Source organism: Lithobates pipiens, unplaced genomic scaffold (genome assembly GCF_037356315.1).
Source record: "Lithobates pipiens isolate NorthernLeopardFrog02 unplaced genomic scaffold, aLitPip1_a1.2 Scaffold_25, whole genome shotgun sequence".
NCBI lineage: Eukaryota > Metazoa > Chordata > Amphibia > Anura > Ranidae > Lithobates > Lithobates pipiens.
Genome location: NW_027507787.1, coordinates 1425138 through 1450277, shown reverse-complemented (window position 1 = coordinate 1450277; position 25140 = coordinate 1425138). Strand labels below are relative to the sequence as shown.

Sequence of the window (25140 nt, the reverse complement as noted above, 5' to 3'; positions counted from 1 at the left end):
TTTACTTGCTGAAGGTAAAACTAAAGGCAGAAAGACACACAAAAAACAAACAACTGAAGACAGCTGCAGTTAGAACTTGGCAAAACATCAGAAAGGAGGAAATGGGAGTCTGGTAACGTCCATGGTTTCCAAACTTCAGGCAGTCATTGCCAGTAAAGGATTCTCAACAAAATATTAAAATTGATTTTATTTATGATTTTATTATTTTGTCCAATTACATTTGAGCCCCTGAAAATGGGGGGGGGGGGGGCGTATAAAAATGGTTGCAGCTCCTAAAATTTGTACTTGATATTTATGTTCAACCCTCTTGAATTACATCTGAAAGTCTGCAAGTCTGATTCATTTGAATTGTTTCGTTTTAATTTTATTCAGGTGGCAAACAGAGCCAAAAGTATGAAAATTGCGCCGGTGTCCAAAGATATATGAACCTAACTGTATATATTCATTGTGTCTGATACTATTTAAATAAGTTGTTTTGGTCCTTTAAGATTGAATGATGTCTCGTCCAGCTTTATTGTGCGGCCTTGTGTGAAGATATAGGCTTAAACAGTTTTCTCCCAATAATACAGTTTATGTAATAAATAAAAATGGTCCTTCTGAAACTTATATTACAGGAAAACTGTATGGTACAAATGTGAAATTCTTTACATGCCGCAGCATTTGAATAGATGATCTCAAAAATCATACGGTAAAGAGTGGAGATGTGAAGAATGAAACTCAAGGCCGTGGATTCATTTTGAAGCAAGTCTGTATTTATTTATGCAAGCACATTAGGTCAAACACAGAATACCCTGCTTCACAGTACAGCTTGGATTGGACGAGCTGGTGGCAATAGAACATAAATACCCAAATAATACAGTCATGGAATAGTTCAAACTGAAAGGGAGAGCAGGTTGTAGAGAAACAGATGTACATGAGAAGAGTTCAGTACTGTGAAAGAGAAGCAGAAGGCTGAGAATCCCTCTGTGACCAAGACTTGCACACCATCCCCTTTCATATCATAAACACCTTCCACTTCCTTTTATCCAATTATAAGGCTTTCTGTAGACAATTGGGGCCATGTTGTGTTTTGAGGTTTCCAGGCTGTCTAGGTGCAATGGCGGATTAAATGTGATCGGCCAATGTTGTATGGATGGCAATTAATAGGTAGAACTTCATTTTAGAAAACCAGTTAGTGATCATTCAGAGATTGCAAGTGCGTTGTATACCATGGTCCTGAGCCCCAATGCAGAGCACTAAAACCGAATGTGCCTTTCAGATGATATCAGAATGGTTTTTATTCAGGGGGTTAAAGGGGACACAAAGAACAAGATTACGTCATGTTTGCCCAGAGATGGAGAGATTATTTTGTGTCTTATTACTATTGAAGTGGTTCATTCTATACCATCAGATGCTTTCTTTATTTCATTATGCTTGCTTTGTAGTGAGAGTTTTCTCAGGGCTAAAGTGAAATAAATTGTTCAATGTTATTGTTTCTAATGCTCCAGTAAAGGTGGCCATAGATAGAGGCAGGTGGGCTTTGGTAGAAAATCTAGAGCCCAACTCCGGCCAAGTTATTTTCCCCCCCATGCAATAAGGCTGTGCCCGCACTGCATGGGTTAAATGCTCATTTTGTCTAGGGGTGAACACAGAGCCTATACTCACTCGATCCTTCGGAAAACGGTATTCCCCAATATCCAGAGGTAGATTGTTCCTGATGGCTTCACGTCCAAAGCTAGTCTATGTGCATGATGACGTCAGGAACATTCCACCCGCACGGGGGTGCTGGGAGGATTGGAGGATTAGGAGAGTATATCTCAGCTCTCCAATCCCCTAGACAAAAACAAGCAGTTAACCTATGTTGTGTGGGCACAGCCCCACTACATAGAAAAAATATATTGCCTGGAGTTCAGCTTTAACAACTGATTATCTTCATACGCAGATATTATGCATACAACTGACACTATATACTGACTAATCCATTTTCCCCGTAAAGGAAGTTCTTTGTACATTCTCCTGCCTGATCCTGCCCAATACTAGATGGCCTTACTTTCATCTAAAAATGTAATACTGGGCACTTTTGTCTTGCAGTAATGGGGTTCTCCGTTCAAATTTTAACTAGGACACTATCTGCAAGGAATTTGTATGCTCTCCCTGTTATTTTGTGGGTTTCCTCCAAGTACAATGGTTTCCTTCTACACTCCAAAAGACATGCTGATAGATTGATTTCCCCTAGTGTGTGTGTGTGTGTGTGTCTAAAAATCCCAACTGCGGCCTTCTATGGCAGACCCTGTTAATATTCCCTGGAGTGGCTAATGTGATTCTGGTACGCATTTCATGTATGGAGCCACAGAGAAGTAAGGTCCTGGGTCTAAGGTTAAAGAAGGGTACCGCAGATAACTCTGTCATGGTAGTGGGGAAGGGAAATGTCATACCTTTTGATGTTTATAGATGACTTCTACTGCTGGACACAATTAGGTTTAGTTCTTACGATAACCATTTAAAGGCCACTTGCGCCCCAACATTAGCCAAAAGATTAAATATTCATTGTGCCTGATACTATTTAAATAAGATGTTTTGGTCCTTAAGGAATTTTTTTTCATGCAAACCTTCAACTGCAAATAATAAAGCTTTGGCCACATATCATCTAATGGGTCCCTTGATACTATAAAAGGAGACTTTGTTGAACATAAGTGACCATATTGTTTTTCTTTTTTTAGGTGTTCTAAAAATCAACTTTGGAAACACCGAGCAAACTTGCATGTAAAAACCAATTCAGTGATTTCACCAGTAGAGGGCACACTTGTAAATAGTGTATAAGACAAAGGAATCCACTTGGTAAAGTTTTTTTATTATTTCTTTTTTTTTTTTCCCCCCCAATAGTGTGAGTGTCAGATAAAAGGCACCTTGACTGCATCTAAGAGCAGGCAGTGTAACAAGTCTTCCTGCGACTTTCGCTGACTCGTCATTCCAAATCAATTTACAGAATATTAAAGGAGAGAGTCATAAAGGCAAAATAACATTTTTCCATGTGTAATTGATGGTTTGTACGGCGCTGTAGATGGTGTGGCATGGGTTATTACTACATTAATATAGCAGCATGGGCAGACCGAATGTATATATTAGATCTGTCTGGACCCATTATAAACCCTTCCATTTATAAACCTCCATCAATTTGTTAAACCAGGGCCCTGCCCTTGTGTGTGATTGTAGCATATACGGGGGGGGGGGTAACCCTCTTGTGAAAAAGGCTCATACAGTGCATTTATTACTCTGTACTTTACAAAGACATTCACTTTTTGGCCATTCCAGCAGCAAAGGGTTCCTTTTGTAATAAACAAAAATAAGAAAACATGTATCCCTTTTTAGGTTTCTCCTTTTTTTTTAAGTGCTTACAGCATGAAATATATATATTTATATAATTAAATTTATAGACTGGTATTTTTTTAAGACTTGTAAAAGTTTTTATATACAAAAATCAGCAGACCCCCCCAACCAGCGAGGACTGTCTTTCTGACTCAAACATTCTGCACAATACAAGAACGAAAGAAAGAAAATAAAATAAAAATAAAATAAACGGGTGTGTGCTTGAGACATCGCGTGGATCTTCTCAGGCTCTGTTTAAAAGTGTGGACCTGGGGAGAGAGAACAGAAACAGACTTTAAATGACACCCCAAAACAAGTTCAAATACAGTTGATTTATTTTATGGGTCAATCTACCCAAAATTGACAAATCAGGAAATCCTGGAGCGTGGAATTACCCCGGGGGCTTGTCTTATTTCTATGATTGTGATGACACCTGGCTCTGCCCTCTCCACCCCAAACTCTTAGGATATTCAGGTGCAAAGACCTCATCAGTGGTGTCTGTGTGACATAAAATAATATAACTATCCCCCAAATATTTAGTGGCCTAACGCTTTATTACTGGCGTAAGAACCAGAGGAACACATTGATCCTTGGCAGAAATCACCTTTCATTTGCCTGCTGTCTCTAAGCTGCTGATAGTGAATTTCTGATTGGTGGCTATGAGGTGTAGTGAAGCAATGCAGTTCATGATTAGTGATATTTTCACCATGTGAGTGTTCTACTCTTATTCTGCTGCAGCTAGCCTATTGCCTTAGGCCCCTTTCACACGGCTGTTTAGATCAGGTCTGCCTGTCAGTTTTTCAGGTGGACATGTTTGATTGGTCTATTCACCCCCAATGGACCAGCAGGTGTAAATGGACTTGTGTCTATTTACACCTGCCTTTCTCTGATCTGATCCCAAAAAAATGGACGGGGATTTGTCCTCCTCTATCTAGGCAGATCAGATGATGGTATAAACAGACAGTGCAGTCCATTTACACATGGCTGCCTGCACTATGCAAAAACTGAGGGGACATGGATTTGTCATCTGCTCACTCTGCTCTTATTGGGGGACAGACCAAATGGAGTCCACCCCATGTGAAAGGGGCCTTATAATATGCCCTAGGAAATCCCCTATTTTTACTCTGTTAAAGTAGATGTTAACCCAATCATTAAAGTGGTTGTAAACATTTTGCTACCACTTTTACCTACAGGTAAGTCTTACCTGTGAATATTTCCGAAACTTTCAGCGTTTAGGAGATATTACTATATCCACATGTGCGACATCATCGGCACATGCGCACTGAAGAAACAGCTCGCTCGTGCCGTTTCTTCAGTAGCTCTTCCATGACTGGCAGCACCCACACGCATGCGGAGGAGTTATGTTATCGCGGCTACGGCGCTGTGACAGAAGTAACTCTGGTGGAAGATGTCAGTGCTGTACTCAGAGGGCTGACGTCGTTCCAGGGCATCGTTCTAAGGTAAGTATTTCATAAGCTCATTATGTGTTTGTCTTGTAGGTTTTTTTTTAGGGTTTTTTCCCCCCCCGAGGTTTACAACCTCTTTAAAAACCCATTTAAGTGTTAACACATTAATGTAAGTTCTAAAGTCAATTTCAATAGTTTGAAATCTCCAGCGTTCATTAAAATAATATCTGGTGATCTTCCCATGAAGGTCCATGTGAAGGTACTTCTGATATGGGGTGACACCTCCTAGTCTCTGTCTTCCAGTGGTGGTCCTTTATCACATGGGATTCCGATGGAGACTACAGATGGCCATTTGAAGACAAATTGTACAAGCTCAGACCACTGTTGTCCCCATTTTCAAACCCTGATAAATGCCACGCAGCCATCACTGAAGCCATGTAGACATGTGGAGGAGGCTGCAGGAGTGCAGCAGCATGGAGATGCAACAAAGACTAAAAAATATTGAACACAAGTATTTGGTTTATAAATTTCAATTATTTATGACACATAATTGCTTCATGAAACTAAATGTTCTGTCTGTATTTTAATTGTAGTGTCCTCCCCTTTCTGTTGTAAAGGGCTATGCACACTGTTGGCGCTATATAAATCCTTTATAACAATAAAAATAATAATGTAATTTCATTAGGGTTTCCATCTACTTCTCAGGGCTGGCCCTTTATACCATACATGGTTTCGAATTCCAAACTAATTTTCTTTCAAAAATCTTTTCAAAGAATTTTCGTTAGAATTTTGCATGATTAGTGGGACACAGCAACAGTTGATTTTCATGCGGCTATCGAATTGTTAGAAATTTTTTGAAAAACTAACAATTTTCGAATCAATGATGGGAGAATCGTGTGAGAAATATAATTGAAAAAGGAGTGCACATAACTGCAAGAAAAGAAAATTCCCGGAAAGAAAAGAAAATTCCAAGACATGAAAATTATTTTCTGTAGCAACAGGAGGTAAAATTGAAGGCTTGGTTGGTTGAATTTGGAAAATCAATGGTGGTATCATCGGATCACAAAATTTCTGATTTTGAAAAGAAAATTCGTTTGGAATTCAACAATGTATGGCCAGCCTTATTCTATGTTTAGAGCAATAGAAAATTTGGGAAAAAAAGGTTTTGTTTTGATAGTGCTGCAACCTTATCCTATCATATGATAATCCATGGTGACACCTAAATCATTTTGCAAAATTATATTTGTGAAACTTTTTCTTATATGAGCAGTCACATTAATGAGGATGTAATTGCTATATGCACTGACCATTCACTGTCACATTGTCTAAGTATCTATGACACTGGCCTAGTCCTTTTTACTCCATCAATGTTAACTACATTTGTCAACAGAAAAGTAGCCGAGGGGCCATTAGCTAGCCTTCTCACAGTTTAAATCCTCGTACAACTGTTTTTAGAGCATGTGCATACTGTTGTGTTGTGGTATGCAATTATATGCAGCGGTGCCTTTCATTCTCAGTGGCGCCTCAATGCACCTTGCTAAAGCACCACAATTCACAGAAATGCCCCAGCATGCTGGTTACAATAATAGGACATAAACCTGTTTTGGTGTGTTAAGCAACTCGTTAAAATGAATGTGCTGCCTTTGTGTAATGCACATGCACGCAATAACGCTCTCCAACAACGTAAACCAAAGCGTAAAGCCTTTAGACTTGATGACTTTAAAAGTCAGCAGTTGCAGTATTTGTAGCTGCTGACTTTTAAAGTCATCAAGTCTAAAGGCTTTATGCTTTGGTTTACATTGTTGGAGAGCGTTATTGCGTGCACGTGCATTACACAAAGGCAGCACATTCAATATGGACACTTACCTTTCCAGGGCTCCCGCTATGTCGGCACCCAAAGCCAGTCTGTCCCTCGGCTCTCGGGTAGAGGAGCCGCCATCTTCGGTACTCTGCATGCGCAAGTTGCGCTGCGTGATCCCACATGTCCCTGCTGTCTTCTGGGACCTGTGTGTCTCCCAGAAGACAGCGGGGGGACGGAGGAGGCGCCGGATATGGTGTAGATACGGGTACCCGCGGATATCTATGCCTGGAAGTGGGAGCAAATACCTGGATTATACAGGTATCTCCTCCTCCCTGAAAGATGCCAAATGTAACACCGGAGGGGGGATTCTGAAAAGTGGAATTTCCATTTTTAGGTGGAACTCCGCTTCAAGGTTCATTTTCAATGAGCCTATTGATAAAGAATATATGGCATATTTACATGCACCTCATGACAGCTAAAGATTAACTACACATTAAAAATGTTCTTTATTTATGAGCATGCCCTCCCCCCCAACATCTCTACCTCCTACAATAGGGTCAGTACATATGTAGCATTCAGCCCTGAGCATTGTTTATGATCACAATGATCTTGTATCAGCTTCTAGGACTGTTTCAACAGCGGTCATTGTGTACCTGAGAGTCTTCCAGCTGTCCTTCTCCATATGATTATCTGGACCCTCATTTTCAAACGAAGCCACAAAGAGAGCTACAAATATAAAAAGGTAAATGTTACAAATTCCGTACCCATTGTATCCACCATTAAATCATTGCTTAAAAATGTCAAAGTGTAGAAGAGGGAGTAAAGCTGGCCATGGTTTCATAAGTATAGCCAGCATGGATAGACACATTTCTCCAGCCAGACTACTGTATTCTGACAGCCAGAGCTGCTGAATACCCAAACCAGTGCCTGCACCTGACTGGATGCACTCTGGTCAGCTGACAATCCAGAAGAAAATGGACTTTGGCAAAAGTCCACTGAACAATTGACTGTTTAACAAAGTGGTGCTGGCGTGGCCATACACTGCTCAAACCAGTAGGGAACAGTCACAGTTCAAGCAGGCGAGTTTAAGTCATCATTACAAAGCAGTACTATGAATATCAAGCACACCAAAGTGCTGCTTGTAGAAGTTTAGATAGTAAATATGACCCATCTTAATATAAAATGACTCCTAGATTCTACACAGAAGCACCTTGTTTGTGGCTGAACAGATACAACTATCGCTGTTCAGGTGACATTTCCCAATGCAGATCTCATACTCCTGTTTGGTTCTGATGGTCACATGCTTCTCCCTGTCATATTTCATGCCATGGCATGTCACATAAAGGAAAGTACACAAGATGTTTACATTTCCCATGTAAGGTATGTGTGACCGTTAGCATACACTGCAATTTAGCTTCGACTCCCATTGTAATTGTTTATTACCATTTTGATTTATACAGTTCCTGGAAAGTTATAATGTCTAAAAAACAGTCACGGTTTATTGGGGTAATGTTTCTTTTACACTTTTAATTGCCAGGAACTGGTGTAGATCTGTAATGATAAATGCATCTATGCTGTTTAGGAGGGGAATGGTATGTATTTTCCATAGGACCATAAGGAGCGGGGCAGTACACAGTCTACACTAATATTTATGATATGCCAGAAAGGCTTAAAGGATAAGTTCACTTTTGGAATATGTTACATGTTCCACCTATTTTTAGGGTGTAACATGTAACATATTCCAGCATTTGCAGACCCAATCCCCCACCCCCCCCACCCCCCCAAACCACTCTCTCTGTGACAGCGGATGGAGATCTCCTTCCCTTACCCACTGTCACAATTTGAATACAGTGGGGCCATGCAGGGCTCTGTTCACACAGCTGAATCATTCATTCAATTAATGCCGACAAGTACCATCAGCCATTGAGCTGGTGAGCGCTCTCGTAGTCCACCGATTTTCTCAGGTAACTGCCTGCCAGTACGCGATACAGGCAGACAGCTATGCAGAGAGTTTGCAGGAGTCTGAGATTGCACCCACAATCTGCTGATCATGAGTGCAATGCTCTGCAGGCTCCATGAAAAAAACTGAAAAAAACCAAAGCAAAAATGCAAATTTTTTGCCTGCAATAAAATGTGCATTTATTATTTTTCTTCATAAGGTGAACTGCTCCTTTAAAGTAAATGTTTTGGGCATACCATGTTCTATATTACATTCTCAGGACAATAATGTTTTACAGTGGGCACCAGGGACTCAAAAATGTAAAGGGTTTTGCACAGAGCGGCCCCAATTCTCCTCTTCTGGGGTCCCTCAGCGAAGCTCCTGGCTCTTCCTCTTCTCGCGTACCCCCACAGAGAGCAGCATTCCATGGTGGCATTCGTGCGGGCGCACTCCTGAGTCCTGCTGCTGCGTCCATTAACACAGACAGCAGTACTCAGCCCCGTCCCCCCTTGTCACTGGATTTGACTGACAGCAACAGGAGCCAATGACTCTTGCTGCTATCAATCTATCCAATGATGACTCGAGACAGCGGCTGTAGCTGCTGTGTTTGTCCCCATCACTGGAAGGACCGGGTTCAAGTAAGTAAAAGGGGGGCTGCTGCACTACAGAAGGTTTTACAACCCCTTTAAGGACCACTGGGTCACCAACAGCCTTTTGTAAGAATGCACTCACAATAAACCTCATAACTGGGTACACTGGGGTGCAGGTACAGGGTGGTGACAAGGGTCGGCACTGGCACACTTGGAAACAGCTCACGGTGTTAGCAGAGCAACATGTTGGTGGAAATGGATCTAGTTATTCAGCTATTATTTGATAAGATCGGTTAGTACAATCACATCCTACAAGGTGCATAACATAATTGTACCAATTCCAGTGTGATATTGACTGTACATGCGCTCACCTTCTTCTGTATAAATTGGTGATGTGAGAAGGTATGTCTGAATTTTCTTGTCTTTTTCAAATGGACATTCCACCTGCTTCCAAGTCAGGAAATCATGAATCTGCCTGGAAATCTCCATAAATTTCTGTAAAAAAAGAGAAACATGTTATTCATAAATAACTGATATTAGGAAAACACGTCTGCACTAAAAACATTTGCTGTAGATATATATATATATATATATATATATATATGTATATATATATATATAGAGATATATATATTATTCAAAATGAATAGGTTTTACCTTAAAATTGATGTGTCCATTAGGTAAACGATTGGAGTGAATTTTGTGCAGGAAGAAGATGTCTTTGATGAAAAGATTGAAAACTGGGATAACAATTTTCTCTCGGCTGCTGTTAGCACTCTGAGACCTTTGTGTCGCCCCCTGGAGTGCTGTGCGGTAATTGCAGAAATTGCTGGATGGATCCATATGATGCTGCCAATTACAGAAAAACAAAACCGCCTTAATAGCACCATAATCCCACATCATGCATAAGTATATAAATATTATCGCCACCAAGTCACAAATTGTATGAATTACCCAACAGCAAACTTAGAAATGGTGCACCCACTACCCAACGTATAATTTATGGTGCAGAAGGCTAAACGAGACCCAGTCTACAGTAATTATTAAAGCAGCAAAGGTTTACTATGGGGTAGATTTTCTAAAGGCAAATATACTGTGCACTGCAAGTGCAATTGCTCCAGAGCCTAGTAAATAAGGAAAGCTTCACTTTGCAAAGAATACTCAGTTGCAAGGAAAATAAAAATAAAACAGCATGCTTGCTTTTATGTGATTGGATGACAGAAATCAGCAGAGCTTCTCCTCATTTCTGAGCTTCCTCTCAGATCGAGAGCAAATGCACTGGAAGTGCACAGTATATTTGACTTTAGTAAATCAACCTCTATGTATATTATGCATTATACTATATATAGTCAAAGTCAGTAAAGTTTTATGTTACACACATCTGCAGCCATAAAAACAAAAATAATACATAATTTGTATTCAGATTAAAGAGGATATGTAGTAGTATGAATACCTAATGTATTCTTAATAGGAGGGAGCTGTGTAATGATAATAAAAAAAGTCTCTGCTGCCATTTTCTTCGGGAACACTAGATGGTGCTAAGGCTTACTTTTATGTTATAGCCTTTGGAGAAATAGGTGAGAGTTGAGGGTATTCTAGCAAGCTTTAAGACCTATACAGGTCCTTTTAGTCTGTTGCCGTGCATTAAAGCATATGCATAATGATGCACGTTCACATCTGTTGCATCAAGGCAGCCTTCAATTGTATAGGGTACCAATGCTCCAAAACAAACTGAAAACTGGCCATGCATCCAGGTTTTCTATATTGTGTAACTGTACAAAAAAGTGGCAACCACCCCAACCTATGCCTGGCCAGATATAGGTTGGAGTGGTTGCCACTTTTTTTTAGAGTTGGTCGCATTGGGGGTAGGGACACACAGGAGGCCCTCGCTGCCATTGTGCTTTTTCTGGGCGTCACGTGCATCCCTGTGACTTTATAGAGGGGTGGGCTCCCTCCAGGTACCCCTGCCCTTAACCCAGGGCTCGACAAAACCCGGGCGCCAGGTCGCATTGGCGACTAGAATTAGCGCCTGGCGCCTGGGGCAGCACAGCTGGGGGTATCCTGTCTCCATGGACCCCCCCAGCGTGATTGCGTCCGGCCGCGCCGCCGGCGGCCGGTAATTAAGCCCCTGGCTTTGAGGCCTTCTGTGATGCTAGCTATTCCCTTCTGTGATCCTATTCCTTCTGGAATCTGGCGCCCTCTTGTGGTGGCCGTTGGAATTACAACCATTAATGCTAATGATCTCCTTCCATTTACTTAGAACACCTAAACATTACATACATATATACACACACACACACACACACACACACACACACACACACACACACACACATATATATATATATATATATATATACTTTTTTTTTCTTTTTTATTCTAACACCCTAGAGAGTAAAATGGTGGTCGTTGCAATAATGTCTGTCACACCATATATGCACAGCGTACTTACAAGCGCACTTTTTTTGGGGAAAAAATAATTTATTTAATAAAAAAAAATAAGACAACAGTAAAGTTAGCCCAATTTTTTTTTATATTGTGAAAGATAATGTTACGCCGAGTAAATTGATACCCCAACATGTCATGCTTCAAAATTGCGCCCGCTCATGGAATGGCGACAAACTTTTACCCTTTAAAATCTCCATAGGCGACATTTAAAAAATTCTACAGGTTGCACGTTTTGAGTTACAGAGGAGGTCTGGGGCTAGAATTATTGCTCTTACTCTACCGATCGCAGCGATACCTCACATGTGTGATTTGAACACCGCTTTCATATATGCGTTCGCTTCTGCACGCAAGCTTGGCGGGACAGGGCGCATTTAAAAAAAAATTTTTTTTTCTTATTTTAACTTTTATTTTTTTTCACTGTTCTTTTAAAAAAAAAAAATGTGTGTCACTTTTATTCCTATTACAAGGAATGTAAAAATCCTTTGTAATAGAAAAAAGCATGACAGGTCCTCTTATATATGAGATCTGGGGTCAGAGAGACCTCACATCTCATATTTACACTAAAATGCAATTTAAAAAAAAATCGTCATTTGAAAAAAAATAAAACAAATAAAATGTCCCTCTAAAAGCTATGGGCAATGACTTGGAGACAGGTGGGGGGCTGGGGGCGCTATCTTCCCCTCACTCGTCTCCATGTCAGGCCAGGGACAGGTCCAGATCGCCGTCACGGACCTGGCTCCTAACTTTTTTAGCTGGCTCCTAGATTCCAAACAAATTTGTCAACCCCTGCCTTAACCTATCCATTATTCAATGTGCTCCTACTATGGAGGATCTGTAAATTTTAGAGTTGGGACTGCAATACATGATATTGTGACCAGGAGCATACCAATTTGTTTTTAGCACCAAATCACCAAATTTAAATAGAGGAGCGTAGAAAACGGGACTTTATAGGTGCAGAGTCAAATAGAGAAAATAAAAATAAAAAATATTCCTTTATTAGAAAAGAAGAATAAAAATACATCTATTCCATAAAACCAATTAGACAAAGGAAAGAGGGTACAAATTATGGCTAATGCCAAATATTTTACAGCTCAAACAACACAGCAGTAGATGACAAGCTTTCCAACATGTTTCACCCTTGAAACAGGCTTCCTCAGGGGATGCTGGTCGTTCGCGGTATACACTGCCTTCTGTGTTTATATAAACAAAGAGAAGAGACTGCCGGGATATCTAGATGTACCGCTACGTCAGACAATCCGTGTGCCAGAGGTGGCCATAGATGGTATAGAAAAGACCAGAAACACAAATTAGAAGTGGGATTGACACCAGGGGTGACACATCAACCAGGGTCAAAATGCTTAGTATCTGAATGATAGCAAGCAGCATGTGTGTGTGTCCTGCTGCTTGCATGTATTTCTAATAAAGGAATATTTCTTATATTTATTTTCTGTATTTGACTTTGCACCTATAAAGTCACGTTTTCTACACTCCTCTATTGCAGTAAATATAAATATATAGAGTATAAATAAGGAGGCTTGGGCACTGTGGCTTACGCATGTATTTGCAAACGTGTGCAAACAAAACCCTCTGTTTTTAATGTAAACTGTTAGACAGGACAATTTGGTTGTTTTGCAGGCTGCCTGGTAAGTGTGCTGGGAAATCTTTTGTTGGTTTATTGTGTAACAGAATACAAAAGAGTGCATGTGGTTACTGGGTCATATCACAGGAAGCAGTATATGAAGTAAGTGGGTCATGTCACTGTAAGATGAGCACTATAAGCAGTCACTGGGTCATATCACAGTACGCAGTTTATCACCATATCACTGAAGACACTACATTGTGACTGCCAGATCTGTGAAAGTTGTAGGAAAGTACTCATGTACAATTAACATTCATAAAACTGCACAAAGGAACACACACAAAAACATGACTCCAATAGCCATACTATATCGTCTTGTCTTACCTCTAGCACATCAAACTTGGCTGTTTTGACTTTTGACCAAGTCTTCTTAAGCCTTGCAACAGGACTGAGGTTCATTCCAGCTAGAACCAAACACATCAGACATTGGAAAAGCTGATTCTGATCGCTCAGGTTAGCAGTCATTTTAGTGTAAAAAGCAAAAAAAGGAACGTGGTCAACAATCTGGAATGGCATTCAAGCAATGAGAAAGGTATTGGCCTCCAGCATTATTCTCTTCAGAATGACAGCTATTAGGATTCACTGCCAATGACTTGGACAGTTCTCAGATATATTTGCATTGCACTATTGTATTGCACATACTATTTCAATTTTACTATTGTTTTGTGATATCTATGCTTCTGCTCCTGTCCTTGTTTGAGTGCTGGCTTAAAGGGGAACTTCATGCTCTCAATCAACATTGACCATTTTTAATCCTTTTGCTACTACAGTTAGTAAATAGATAGGAAAGTGTATCATATTTACTTGTTTTAAGATATTATTTACATTTCTTCAGTTACTTTCTGGTTTCTTGCCTAGGTAAATGATGTCATACATCCCAGGAGTCTCCAGGAGGGGCTTTTTTTTTAAGCTAAGCACATCCTCCTGTCTGCATGCATGAGCTAAGGACAGATGGATTCCAGGGAAAAAATGCTACATGAATAATCTTCCCTTACTCAAGATGGTCATGGCCAGAAATGCTATGGGGGTTTTGTTTTTTAAAGTGATTTCCCAGCAAAATAAAGGATGGAGACATGGATGGATGGATGGGTGCGTTCGCTTTGAATATTAAAAAATAATTAAACAGTGTTTTTAGTTGGTGGTGCCCAGATGCAGCGTAGTTCTGCTTTAAATTCTATTCTTTTCCGTTCTTAGTATTGACCTCCAGCTGTCATTGAGGGGACTGGTGTATAGCAGGACCTGCAGCCTCGTTTCACACTGATGCAGTGCAGAATTTGCAGCGAACTCTGTGTGAATTCTGCACCGCATACAAATCGCACCCAATTAATGCGCATCAATGTGGGTGTGTATGTCACGTTAACGACACCCCAAAATCGGTTTGCAAAACCACGTGATTAGTGTGAAAACCATGCGATTTGCAGAATCGTATCGCATAGGTGTGAACACACATGCAATCTGATTCTGTTGCAGCCAAAAAAAGGGTCCTGCACGATTTTGGTGCAAATTCAGTGTGATGTGAGCCATACAAAACAATGGCTCAAATGGCATTGCTGTAGATCCGCATGTGATTTGAACAGGAATGCGGTGCGATTCCTTTTCAAAATCCCATGTGGTTCCCTGCACCGCATAGTGTGAACCGGGGCTCAAAGGCTCCTCCAACACATGAAAGTGATGAATCGGCAGATTAGAGATGATATTGTTCAGTGGGCTCCTCTCTTAGGTAAATGTAATCAGTCAAATGGCTCACAAGCACACCGCCTCTGCTATATGGGTCACCTAATACCAGGATAAGTGTAAATCTGTTGCTTAGTCCTAATCTAATCCTTCTAACTGCCTGTGTGCAATACTTAAAGTATATAGTAAGTGCAGCCAAGGAATGATATTTGCTGAGCAAGGTTAAGCAATCATTTCCCAGCCTGAGCACATTTACAAAGCAGTGTTTGTGTATCGCCCATATCAGCAATCGTTCATTTCTCTGGCTTAGCGTGGCTCACGGCAGATTGTGATGTATTGGATGAAAGGCACTAACAAACAAGGCCTGGGACCTCCAATTTACAAGTGTGAAAGTAGATATAATTATTAGAAAAGTCATACAACTTACAGATGATGGCCATCGTAGAGTTGAAATTGCCAATGTTAAAACATTCCCGGGCTACATCTATGAAGAATTCCATCACCCGTGTCCTTTGCTTCTTCTTTACCACCTACACAACACAAGACATCAAAGTCAGGAATGACAGAACGTTGGCACTGATGTATGTAGATGTTACATAGTTACATAGTTAGTAAGGTTGAATAAAGACACCAGTCCATCCAGTTCAACCTGAGTGAGTGTCTACAATTGTCCCTATCCCTGTACATTGCACACTCACACCAGTCCCGACCCTCAAGGAGCCCACAATCCAAGGTCCCCATTCATATACTAGGGCCAATTTTGGACAGAAGCCAATTAACCTACCTGCATGTCTTTGGAGTGTGGGAGGAAACCAGAGTACTCGGAGGAAACCCACGCAGGCACAGGGAGAACATGCAAACTCCAGGCAGGTAGTGTCCTGGTGTGTCTGCACAGTCTACAGCCAAAGTATTCTCCAAACTATAAAGATATGCAGCGCTGAGACTTTTCTGACACTCATTTACACAGCGTTCATTCTAGATCTGTGATTTAAAAGTATTTAAAAGAGACAACTCTTAGGGGTTTATTTACTAAAGGCAAATCCATTTTGCACTGCAAGTGCACTTGGAAGTGCAGTCACTGTAGATCCGAGGGGGACATGCAAGGAAAATAAAAAACAGCATTTTTGCTTGCACGTGATTGGATAATAAAATCAGCAGAGCTTCCCCTAATTTCAGAGCTTCCCCTCAGATCTACAGCGACTGCACTTACAAGTGCACTTGTAGTGAAAAGTGGATTTGCCTTTAGTAAATCAATCCCTGAGTCTGCTGACATCACATCCAAGATGGCGGTGCCCAGGAGCAGTCTCAAGGCTTTTGGATATCTATACAAGGGAAGCTTTTACCGGTAAATACTATGCACTAAATACCATATTTATCGGCGTATAACACACACTTTTTCTCCCTGACCATGTGTGTGTGTTATACGCCAATCCCTACTACTTGGAATGGAAGGAGGGGACGAGCACCGCTGGATGACACAGAGCCGCAATCTCCTGTGTATCCTGCGCTGTCACACACAGTCCCGCCCCCTGGCCCAGCATTGGACCGCTGCTCTGTCCATCATATGAGTCGGGCGGGACTGTGAGTGACTGAGCACCGGATACACAGGAGATGGTGGATCTGTGTCATCCAGCACTGGCATGGCTGCAATCATCTGCAAAGGTGAGTCTGCAGATGTATACTAAACAGGCTGCAATCATGGGCATGCTAGAGGCTGCAGATGGGCATGTAAGAGGCTGCAATAATGGGCACATTAGAGGCTGCAGATGGGCATGTTAGAGGCTGCAGATGGGCACTAAACAGGCTGCAGATGGGCACTAAACAGGCTGCAATAATGGGCACATTAGAGGTTGCAGATGGGCATGTTAGAGGCTGCAATAATGGGTATGTTAGAGGCTGCAGATGGGCATGTTAGAGGCTGCAATAATGGGCACATTAGAGGCTGCAGGTGGGCATGTTAGAGGCTGCAGATGGGCACTAAACAGGCTGCATTAACGGGCACATTAGAGGCTGCAGATGGGCATGTTAGAGGCTGCAGATTGGCACTAAACAGGCTGCAATAAAGGGCACATTAGAGGTTGCAGATGGGCATGTTAGAGGCTGCAGATGGGCACTAAACAGGCTGCAATAATGGGCACGTTAGAGGCAGTAGATGGGCATAGATCAGGCTGCATTGAATGGCACTCGTGAGGCTGCAGAGCACTGACCCTTATTTTAAAATGTAAGTTTTTTTCCTGAAATTTCCCTCTTAAAGGTAAGGTGCGTGTTATACGCCGATAAACACTGTATGTTAAATGCCCATATAATCCTAGGGGAAGAATTGCGTTGAAATGAACAATCTGGTGGCAGATATTTTTTAAGACAGGCAGAGCTAGTCAACAAGCATTGTTAGAAGGCGACATCCATGGCAGCCCCCATACTTTTCATTGCTAGCTGTACTTTGAACAATAGTGAACATCATTCAGTTTTAATCCTTTTCATATTTCCTTGTCACTGCATAAAATTGATTTAAAGAAATGCAAAACAGACCTTGCATTTTATTGCCTGCATTGACCAGATATGTAAGCATAATGCTAGACATACAGGAAAAAAAAAACCTTGCACTGTGCTTCTGTTACCAGATCAAAGCTGAAGTAACACTATCTGCAGTCATAATATACACACACATTGCCTGACCATTGAGGTCTTCTAACTAGAGAAGTGCTGAGCGGCTGACAGTTTCTAAGAATTCACTCTGTGGCTTGTGTATATATGGCTGATAAAGGAAGTCACATTTCACAGCTTGCACTGACTCCATATACATAGAAAACAGCGAGAAAGTAGAGAAAAGACAGAAAAAAAAAGACATTTTAGAAAAGAAAATTAATTTCTTGAAATGTATAATCCAGTGTTACCTATATTTATTGTGATGACCATTTTCTCATAAGAAACATTTGCTCCTTTCAAAAAGGTTTTGGCAATTTTTACTGCAGTATGTTTAATGTTTTGCTGCAAATATGAGAAATGGCTTCATCATGCACAGATTTCCATTCTCGATAAAACTGAGTTTATTTTTTATTACATGGAAGTAGTTGATTTAGTTTCAATTCCACTTGGAAGAATCTGGTATGATGGGATGTGACTGTTCTGCATAATAAAGGACCTCTGACATAACAAGAAAATCCAGCCCAGATCCCTCGTTATTGAGATGACTACTGAGATAATAAACGTAATAAATGTAGTAAGGCCACGCTGTAACATACAACTCACCCTGCAGATTTCTGTCGCTACCAGCATGCTGAGGCAGTTAAACCAGTTGTCGTAGGCTTCTAGGTTATAAGTCTTGGTGACGTCACTTCGGCACTGGAGAAATATACAAGAGTCTCATTTAGTAAGAAAAGCACATGAGTAGGGAGGCTGTGTTCCCAACATATCATCTAGAATGGGGTGATGTACAGAGGTGGAGATAATAGACCCCTGTGCAAAATTTTAAGTGTTTGTAAAGGCAGAAAGTTTTTTGTAGTAAGGTAAAAAAACCTTCTGCATGCAGCTTCCCCTACAGCCCCCCCCCCCCCCCCCTCCAATACTTACATGAGCACAAGAGCCGAGACTCTCTTAGGTTACATAGTTAAAGTGTAAGTTCACCTTCACAGGAAAATCTGTAAGGTGAACTTACACAGGTCCCCCTCCTCGCCCCCCACCACGGTCCCCTTGACCTGTACCACAGCAATCTCCGATTCTGAGCCCCGATATATCCGTGTCAGGAGCCCAGGGCTTAGAAATCCTCTCTCCATCCTCACATCTTCTGCATAGCTGACAGGACAGGCTATGTGGCTGCTGATTGGTTGCTGCCGCCATGTGACGCTGACCAACTAGAATGCTCCAAAACGTCCCCCTGGCGAGGGCCGTTTTGGACATTCAGCTCAGAGGCTTTCTAAGCTCCTGACACGGATATAGCAAGGTTTAGAACAGAAGATTGTGGCGGTACAGGTCGGGGGGCGACACCTGTGTAAGTTCACCTTACAGAGTATTCTGTAAAGTTGAACTTACCCTTTAAACAGTTGGTAAGGTTGAATAAAGACACCAGTCAATCAAGTTCAATCGGTGTGGGTGTGTATATGTCCAAAATCATATCTCATATCCCTGTATAATGTGTTCACTAAGATGCCCATCTAAGAGTTTTCTGAAACTATCAATAGTTCCTCTCACTCCTGATTGTCTGGGGGGGGGGGGGGGGGGGACCCAAAAAGAGGAGGATCAGGGCTGCTCTGTGCAAAACCATAATACTTTAAATTGGAACCCCGAACATACAAAAATGAAATGGTTACCCATCCTGCTCAGCTTTTGTGACCATCATTTTTAAAGCCTAATTGAATTCACAGACATAAATATTCAGACTTTGTAATTACAACCTTCATTTTTAGAGCTCATGCACCGGGATAACGGGCTGTATAAGCTATTTCCCCACCAGGAGCCTACAGCTGCCTGTAAACATCAATGCCTGTATGTGTGTGTGTGTGTGTGTGTGTGTGTGTGTGTGTGTGTGTGTGTGTGTGTGTGTGTGTGTGTGTGTGTGTGTGTGTGAAAATCTGCATCCAGATTTGTACTCCTGCAGACATACGCATTGTTATGCTGGTACTTGTGTATGCATGCGTATACCTGCATACAGCCATTGACTTTTATAAGCAACTGTATGCTGACTTGTAGGCTCCTTGATGGGGAAATGTGCTAGAATTTACACTACACAGGCCAGATTCCACCATGCATATGAGCCCTTATGGTCTTTCTTCCATTTTCTTTACAGCATCTGTGCAGAGAGTATAAATATGACTGTTCAGTTTAACAGACACATATGAGACCCAGTGCTGCCTGTAATTTAGCAGACCTGATCAGACATGCCTCCTTCTCTGCAATACAATCTAAATGAGGGTACTTGTGATGGGCAGTGTGGCTGCTACTGCCAACACAGAGAACTGCAGCATTAGAGTAAGTAGCAGCATTTTTGTATTGAGAAAAAAGGATTTATTTCTTAACATTTGGGGTGGGAGGAATGAAGAAATAAAAGGATGTGAGACCTCAATTGAGCTTTAAAAAAAGACTAGGTATAATTATAATCTTGTTTACATCCATTTTTTTAAGCTCTGATACTTTATTGGACTAAGTACAGGAAAAATAGATTTGTTCTGGGCAGACTGTAATGTGCACTGCTTAAGCTACACACCTACCTTGTGGTTGTCCTTATCCAAGGAGTCCATGTGAGTTATAATCTGCATGAGATCCTCGGGATAAATACTCGCTAACCGTTCCTAAAACAAGACAATTAACACATCAGTATACTTTACTGTTATCACAGAAATCATATTCTCTGGTCCTGCACAGCAGCTGTTTCTAAAGTGTGATCATTTTCTAGATGAGGAGCATGTGCAAACCTTTACTGAGATTACCTGCACTAATATAGGGGTGCAGAGTGCAGTGAGCCAGGTAGAAAGAAGCTAATAAAGGGGCGAACAGTTGGATAAGGCAGGTAGAGAGGAGTTAATAAAGGGGTAAACAGTTTTATAAGGCAGGTAGAGAGAAACTAATAGAGGGGTGAACAGTTGGATAAGGCAGGTAGAGAGAACGAATAATGGGGTGAACAGTTGTATAAGGCAGGTAGAGAGAACGAATAATGGGGTGAACAGTTGTATAAGGCAGGTAGAGAGAAGCTAATAATGGGGTGAACAGTTGTATAAGGCAGGTAGAGAGAACGAATAATGGGGTGAACAGTTGTATAAGGCAGGTAGAGAGAAGCTAATAAAGGAGTGCACAGTAGGGTAAAGAAAGTGAAGAGAAACTATTGATTTAGAAAAGAGCAGATGGAAGCATGTTTGTGGAATATGCCATAAAAAGTTAGCTAATACACATATTACTCTTCTACTAATACATTTTATCACCAACATGTCTCTTTGATACAACACATTATTTTAGCAGCAGGAGAAGTTTCCGGGCCATCAGGGTTTGGCAGGTTGGACCCCAGTGAAAAAAGTGTGGTGAGCTCAAGACACCCCTCAAATCTTCTAGCACTATCTATTGTAGGACTCACCAATTCGATTGTCGTAAGCTGCTGGGCTAAGATAAGTGGATCTCCACACACACTCAGGATGTCCTTTTGGGCAGACTGGGCCTTAGCTTTGAGAATAGTCCCTTTATCAGTGACTGGCTGTCGGATCTTCTCTCGGACCTCCTGGTACTGGCCCCGCGTGGACAGGGCGAGGAGCACATTCTGCATCATCTGACTGATGCTCTTCTTGATTGTACCATTCTCCTAAACAATCAAGAATAAAAACTATTGGCCACATTGCACACAGAATGCATATAACATCTAAAAGAACACAATTATAATTTCATATTGCCATTTTTCCTCTATCATCATATAGTAATCCTGGGCCATGTGTAGCTCACCAAGAAACACAGACCTCACTGTGCCCTGTAAAGGAGGGAACTGGTACTCCCCAGCAGCTGGCCAACCGCAGCTCCGGTTCCGATTACTGGCTGTGTAAGGAACCTTATAAAATCAAGGTCACGGCTAGCTGTATAAAATCCTCCTGAATCGTATTGTTTACTGAATGGAGGCAATGAGCTTTGGAATACAAATGAACTTATTGTTTATTAGCAGTGTGCGCACATTATGTTTCGCGGCTGGAGCACTGTTGAGGGCAGATGGTCCAGTGATGATGTCCAGGAACAGCATTCACTCTACATCAGCTCTCAAACAGATAACAAAAGCCCTTTTCTTGGTGCTTGGCTCGTGCCGGCAGCAGGAAGAGCGGATGATAAATGAAATGGAGACTAATTGCGTGAAATTATCTGTCTTTCTGGATCTGAAGCTGCACAGTGCTTTCATTTCTCTGACCATGGTGCAGCTAACTTGCTACTGCTATGCTTTATGGTTTCAATTACAGCTGTTAAAAACAATGCAGTGGATTAACCCTTTCAGGTCTGCTGTAAATTGCCTGCCTGTTTTAGAGGAAGACACATATAATGCAGTCATATACTGTATATAAAGGCAAGGATCAATAATCCATGGCAGTAGATGTACTGGAGACACTGAGTGCTGAATGAATGGTATGGTGCTCTTTGCCATATTAAAATAAAATGATGATGGTTGTAAGTCCATTTTAATTTGGATGTTATTTCCAGATCATGTCTTTTTAAACAATTTAAATCTGTTTTTGCTATATATTAAAATTTTGTTTTACGAATAAATATTCCATACATCACAAGGGATTCCCACAGCACTACGGGTTAGCTAAAGACAGAACACAGAAGAGCTGCTTGCTGTTTGGCTTTGTGTGTTTGATTGAAACTCAGGAGTGAGCTCTCTGATAACCAAAGAGTCGGAGATGAGCAACTGAGTTATGGAAGTGTGTAAACAATAAGCTAAGAGCATTTACAACATAAAAAGGTGCTTTAAAGAGGAGATCAAGCCCCCCCCCCCCAAAAAAAAAGCCAGCAGCTAAAAATACTGTAGCCGCTGACTTTTAATATAAGTACACTTACCTGTCCATCGATCCAGCGATGTCTTCACCCAAGCCCATTGGCTTTGGGTACCGGCATAGTATGGGAAACAGGCAGTGAAGTCTTGCGGCTTCATAGCCGGTTTTCTACTGCACATGTGCGAGTTGCGCTGCGCTTTATGAATGGTCCTACAGTCTTCTGGGACCTGTGATGCGTCCCAGAAGGCTACGGGATGAACTGCCGTCTCAGATAGCCGCGGGGGAGAATGCAAACAAGCGCAACTTCCCCTTTTCACTTGTTGGCTCAGCAGAACAAAATATTAATCTGCAATATTACCCATGAAAATAAATACCTAATAAAAAATATTTTTTAATGACGGATATTGGTCAAGACTATGATAAAGAAATGATGCAAAAAAACACGATACATTCCCTTTTTCCCTTTACATACATCCTGTAGTGCTGTAATACAGAGCAAATAGTAACATGGCAGAATATAAGGGGGGGGGGGTACCCGGTGCACCTCACCTCATCACACTGCGTGATTCTCTGGGCAATCTCTTTCAGCTCTTTCCTGGCCCTCTCATCCTGGAAATCGAAGGGGAAGGTCTCTGTCCATTCTCTCAGGAGTTGGATGATTTTAGCAGCAAAGGATTTCAGCTTGGCCTGTGAATTGGAAGAGACAAGAAAACAAGGCATTAGAGATAGGCATAGGTAGGTACTGATCAATCAGGCTTGATCTGAAATAATGCTGATACATTTAATCTCCAGCTAAACCAGGGAGGTGACAGATGACAGTCAGAATTTTAACACACCCAAAATTGTCTGGGCTTGATATCATCAGGAAAAGACACTGCACTGATTAAAATGGTATTCAACCCAAAAGCAAGCATTTATTATATTGCAGCTCACCAACCCCTAGATGTGATGGCTGCAGTCGTCTTTCAAAAGAACAAGCTCTACTGCAGATGTGGCCGTTAAAGAGAGGAGCCAGACCATTTAACACTTGACAAGGGCGTTCATAATGACCAACTTTTATTTATGAAAAACCTCATAAAAGTAAAAAAAAAAAAACTTTTTGCTGTAGCTGTCTATAAAGTGTGAGACCCGGGGTTTGGCTTCAGTTTGTTTCCAAACATAAAAAGGGGACACCATTCAGAGAAAAGGACAACGCTGCACACCCCGGAGAATTGTCAAAGAGGGAAATTCCCCCATATGGGTTTTCTAGGCAGAAAATAATAAAAAAAAAAAAATGAAGAAAAAAATGCTACGAAGGAATAAGAATAGACTTCAATTTTATTAGACAAAAGCCTTTTAAAACTGAGTTTTTAAAATAGTGAATGTGGGAGGCTTCCCACATTCACTATTTAAAAAAATCAGCTTTTTTTTATATTTTGTCTAATAAAATGAAGTCTATTCTTATTCCTTCGTAGCATTTTTTTCTTCATTTTTTTTATTTTTTATTATTTGCTGCCTAGAAAACCCCATATGGGGGAAATTCCCTCTTTGGCTTCAATTTGTTAGTCTATGTAAATCTGTTAGTAAATCTAACACTCCTCTTTGTCCAGACCGACAAGGCTGCTGTATGCTGTGCTCCTGTACTCCTTCCTCCAGAGTGGGGGCGTGCTAATACAGGAGGGGGGTGGGGTGTTACTGGCCAGATCACCAGGTGAAAACAAAAGGAAAAGCATCCTAAAAAAGAAAATGAAAGCAGCCACCACATCATTAATGATTGCATTTCCTTATGTGTCCAGCTAAAATTTCTTTCTTTAAAAAACAAAACAAAAAAAAACAAAAACAATAAACCTAATAATGAGTAATAAACAGAGCAATCAGCTGTGTCACATCCTCCAGATCTGTGGCTGGGTTATGCCCACATGGAGGTCAGAGGCTTTGCCTGCCTACAGATCCAGTAGGAGGAATACAGGGTATGAGTCACACATCTTTGCGCCTGTGTCTTGTGTCACTTTGTATTAGGCTGCATTCACACTCGAGCGTTTCAAAGTCGCGTTTTTACCACGTTTTTGTCACGATTTTGTTCAGATCACCAATGTAAAAGGCAGAAAAACGCCTGTAATCTGCCCCATAGAAGCTCACGTTCTTTTTCGAGCTTACAGCGTTTTTTTCAGGCGTTTTGCTTCAGGTGACAAAACGCTCAGATGTGAACAGGTGCCATTGAAATGAATGGGATTTTGCTTGTTGGTCATTTTTCAGGCGTTTTTTTTTTTGCGGGCGTGTTATAAGCGTTTTATGGGTTGAAAACTCTCAGATGTGAGTGCAGCCTTAGTGCCGTTCACACTACTGCGACTTGTCAGGCGACTTAGTCGCCTGACAAGTCGCGCTCCGTTCTGTACTATGGAACCGTTCTAATAGGAGCGACTCAAGTCGCTCCGACTTAGAAAAAGGTTCCTGTACTATTTTTGGGGCGGCTTCAGGCAACTTGCATTGACTTCTATACAGTCGTCGTTTTGCAAGTCGGCGCTGAAGTCGTGTGCAGGTCGCGTCTGTGAGTCGCGCTGCAAGTCGCGTCGCCCCTGTGTGAACGGGCACTTAATGTAAACATTTTTAGTGGGTTACAGTTAACATGGGTGATGTCACAGGCCTGGCGTTCGGGTGAGCAGTGAAATTTAGGGACCAGCCAAAAATCATCAATGTTTCCAGCAGACAAATATTCTGCTATCAATACTTTGGTAAAAAATGACAGCATATGATGCTGCAAATGTAATGACTAGTTAAGTACACATACCCATTGTAACATTTCAGAGCTCTGACAACAATGAAAAATTATGTTTTAAAGCGGAACTAAACCCAACAATAATGTTT

General features: G+C 41.3%; 1 protein-coding gene across 4 annotated transcripts in view; it reads right to left on the bottom strand.

Annotated features, from left to right (window-relative positions):
* Window positions 1–730: 730 nt before the first annotated feature.
* RASGEF1A (RasGEF domain family member 1A) overlaps window positions 731–25140 on the bottom strand; it is a 588956-nt gene continuing 564546 nt past the window's right edge. For all 4 annotated transcript variants that reach the window (XM_077453952.1, XM_077453953.1, XM_077453951.1 and 1 more), the window contains 10 exons: window positions 22846–22983; window positions 20904–21125; window positions 20047–20127; window positions 18092–18184; window positions 15270–15372; window positions 13493–13572; window positions 9739–9930; window positions 9453–9576; window positions 7206–7278; window positions 731–3614 (listed from right to left, as the gene is read on the bottom strand). In XM_077453952.1, coding sequence (XP_077310078.1) covers window positions 3590–3614; window positions 7206–7278; window positions 9453–9576; window positions 9739–9930; window positions 13493–13572; window positions 15270–15372; window positions 18092–18184; window positions 20047–20127; window positions 20904–21125; window positions 22846–22983 — 1131 coding nt within the window. In that variant the 3' untranslated portion in view covers window positions 731–3589. The remainder of the gene's footprint in view (window positions 3615–7205; window positions 7279–9452; window positions 9577–9738; window positions 9931–13492; window positions 13573–15269; window positions 15373–18091; window positions 18185–20046; window positions 20128–20903; window positions 21126–22845; window positions 22984–25140) is intronic.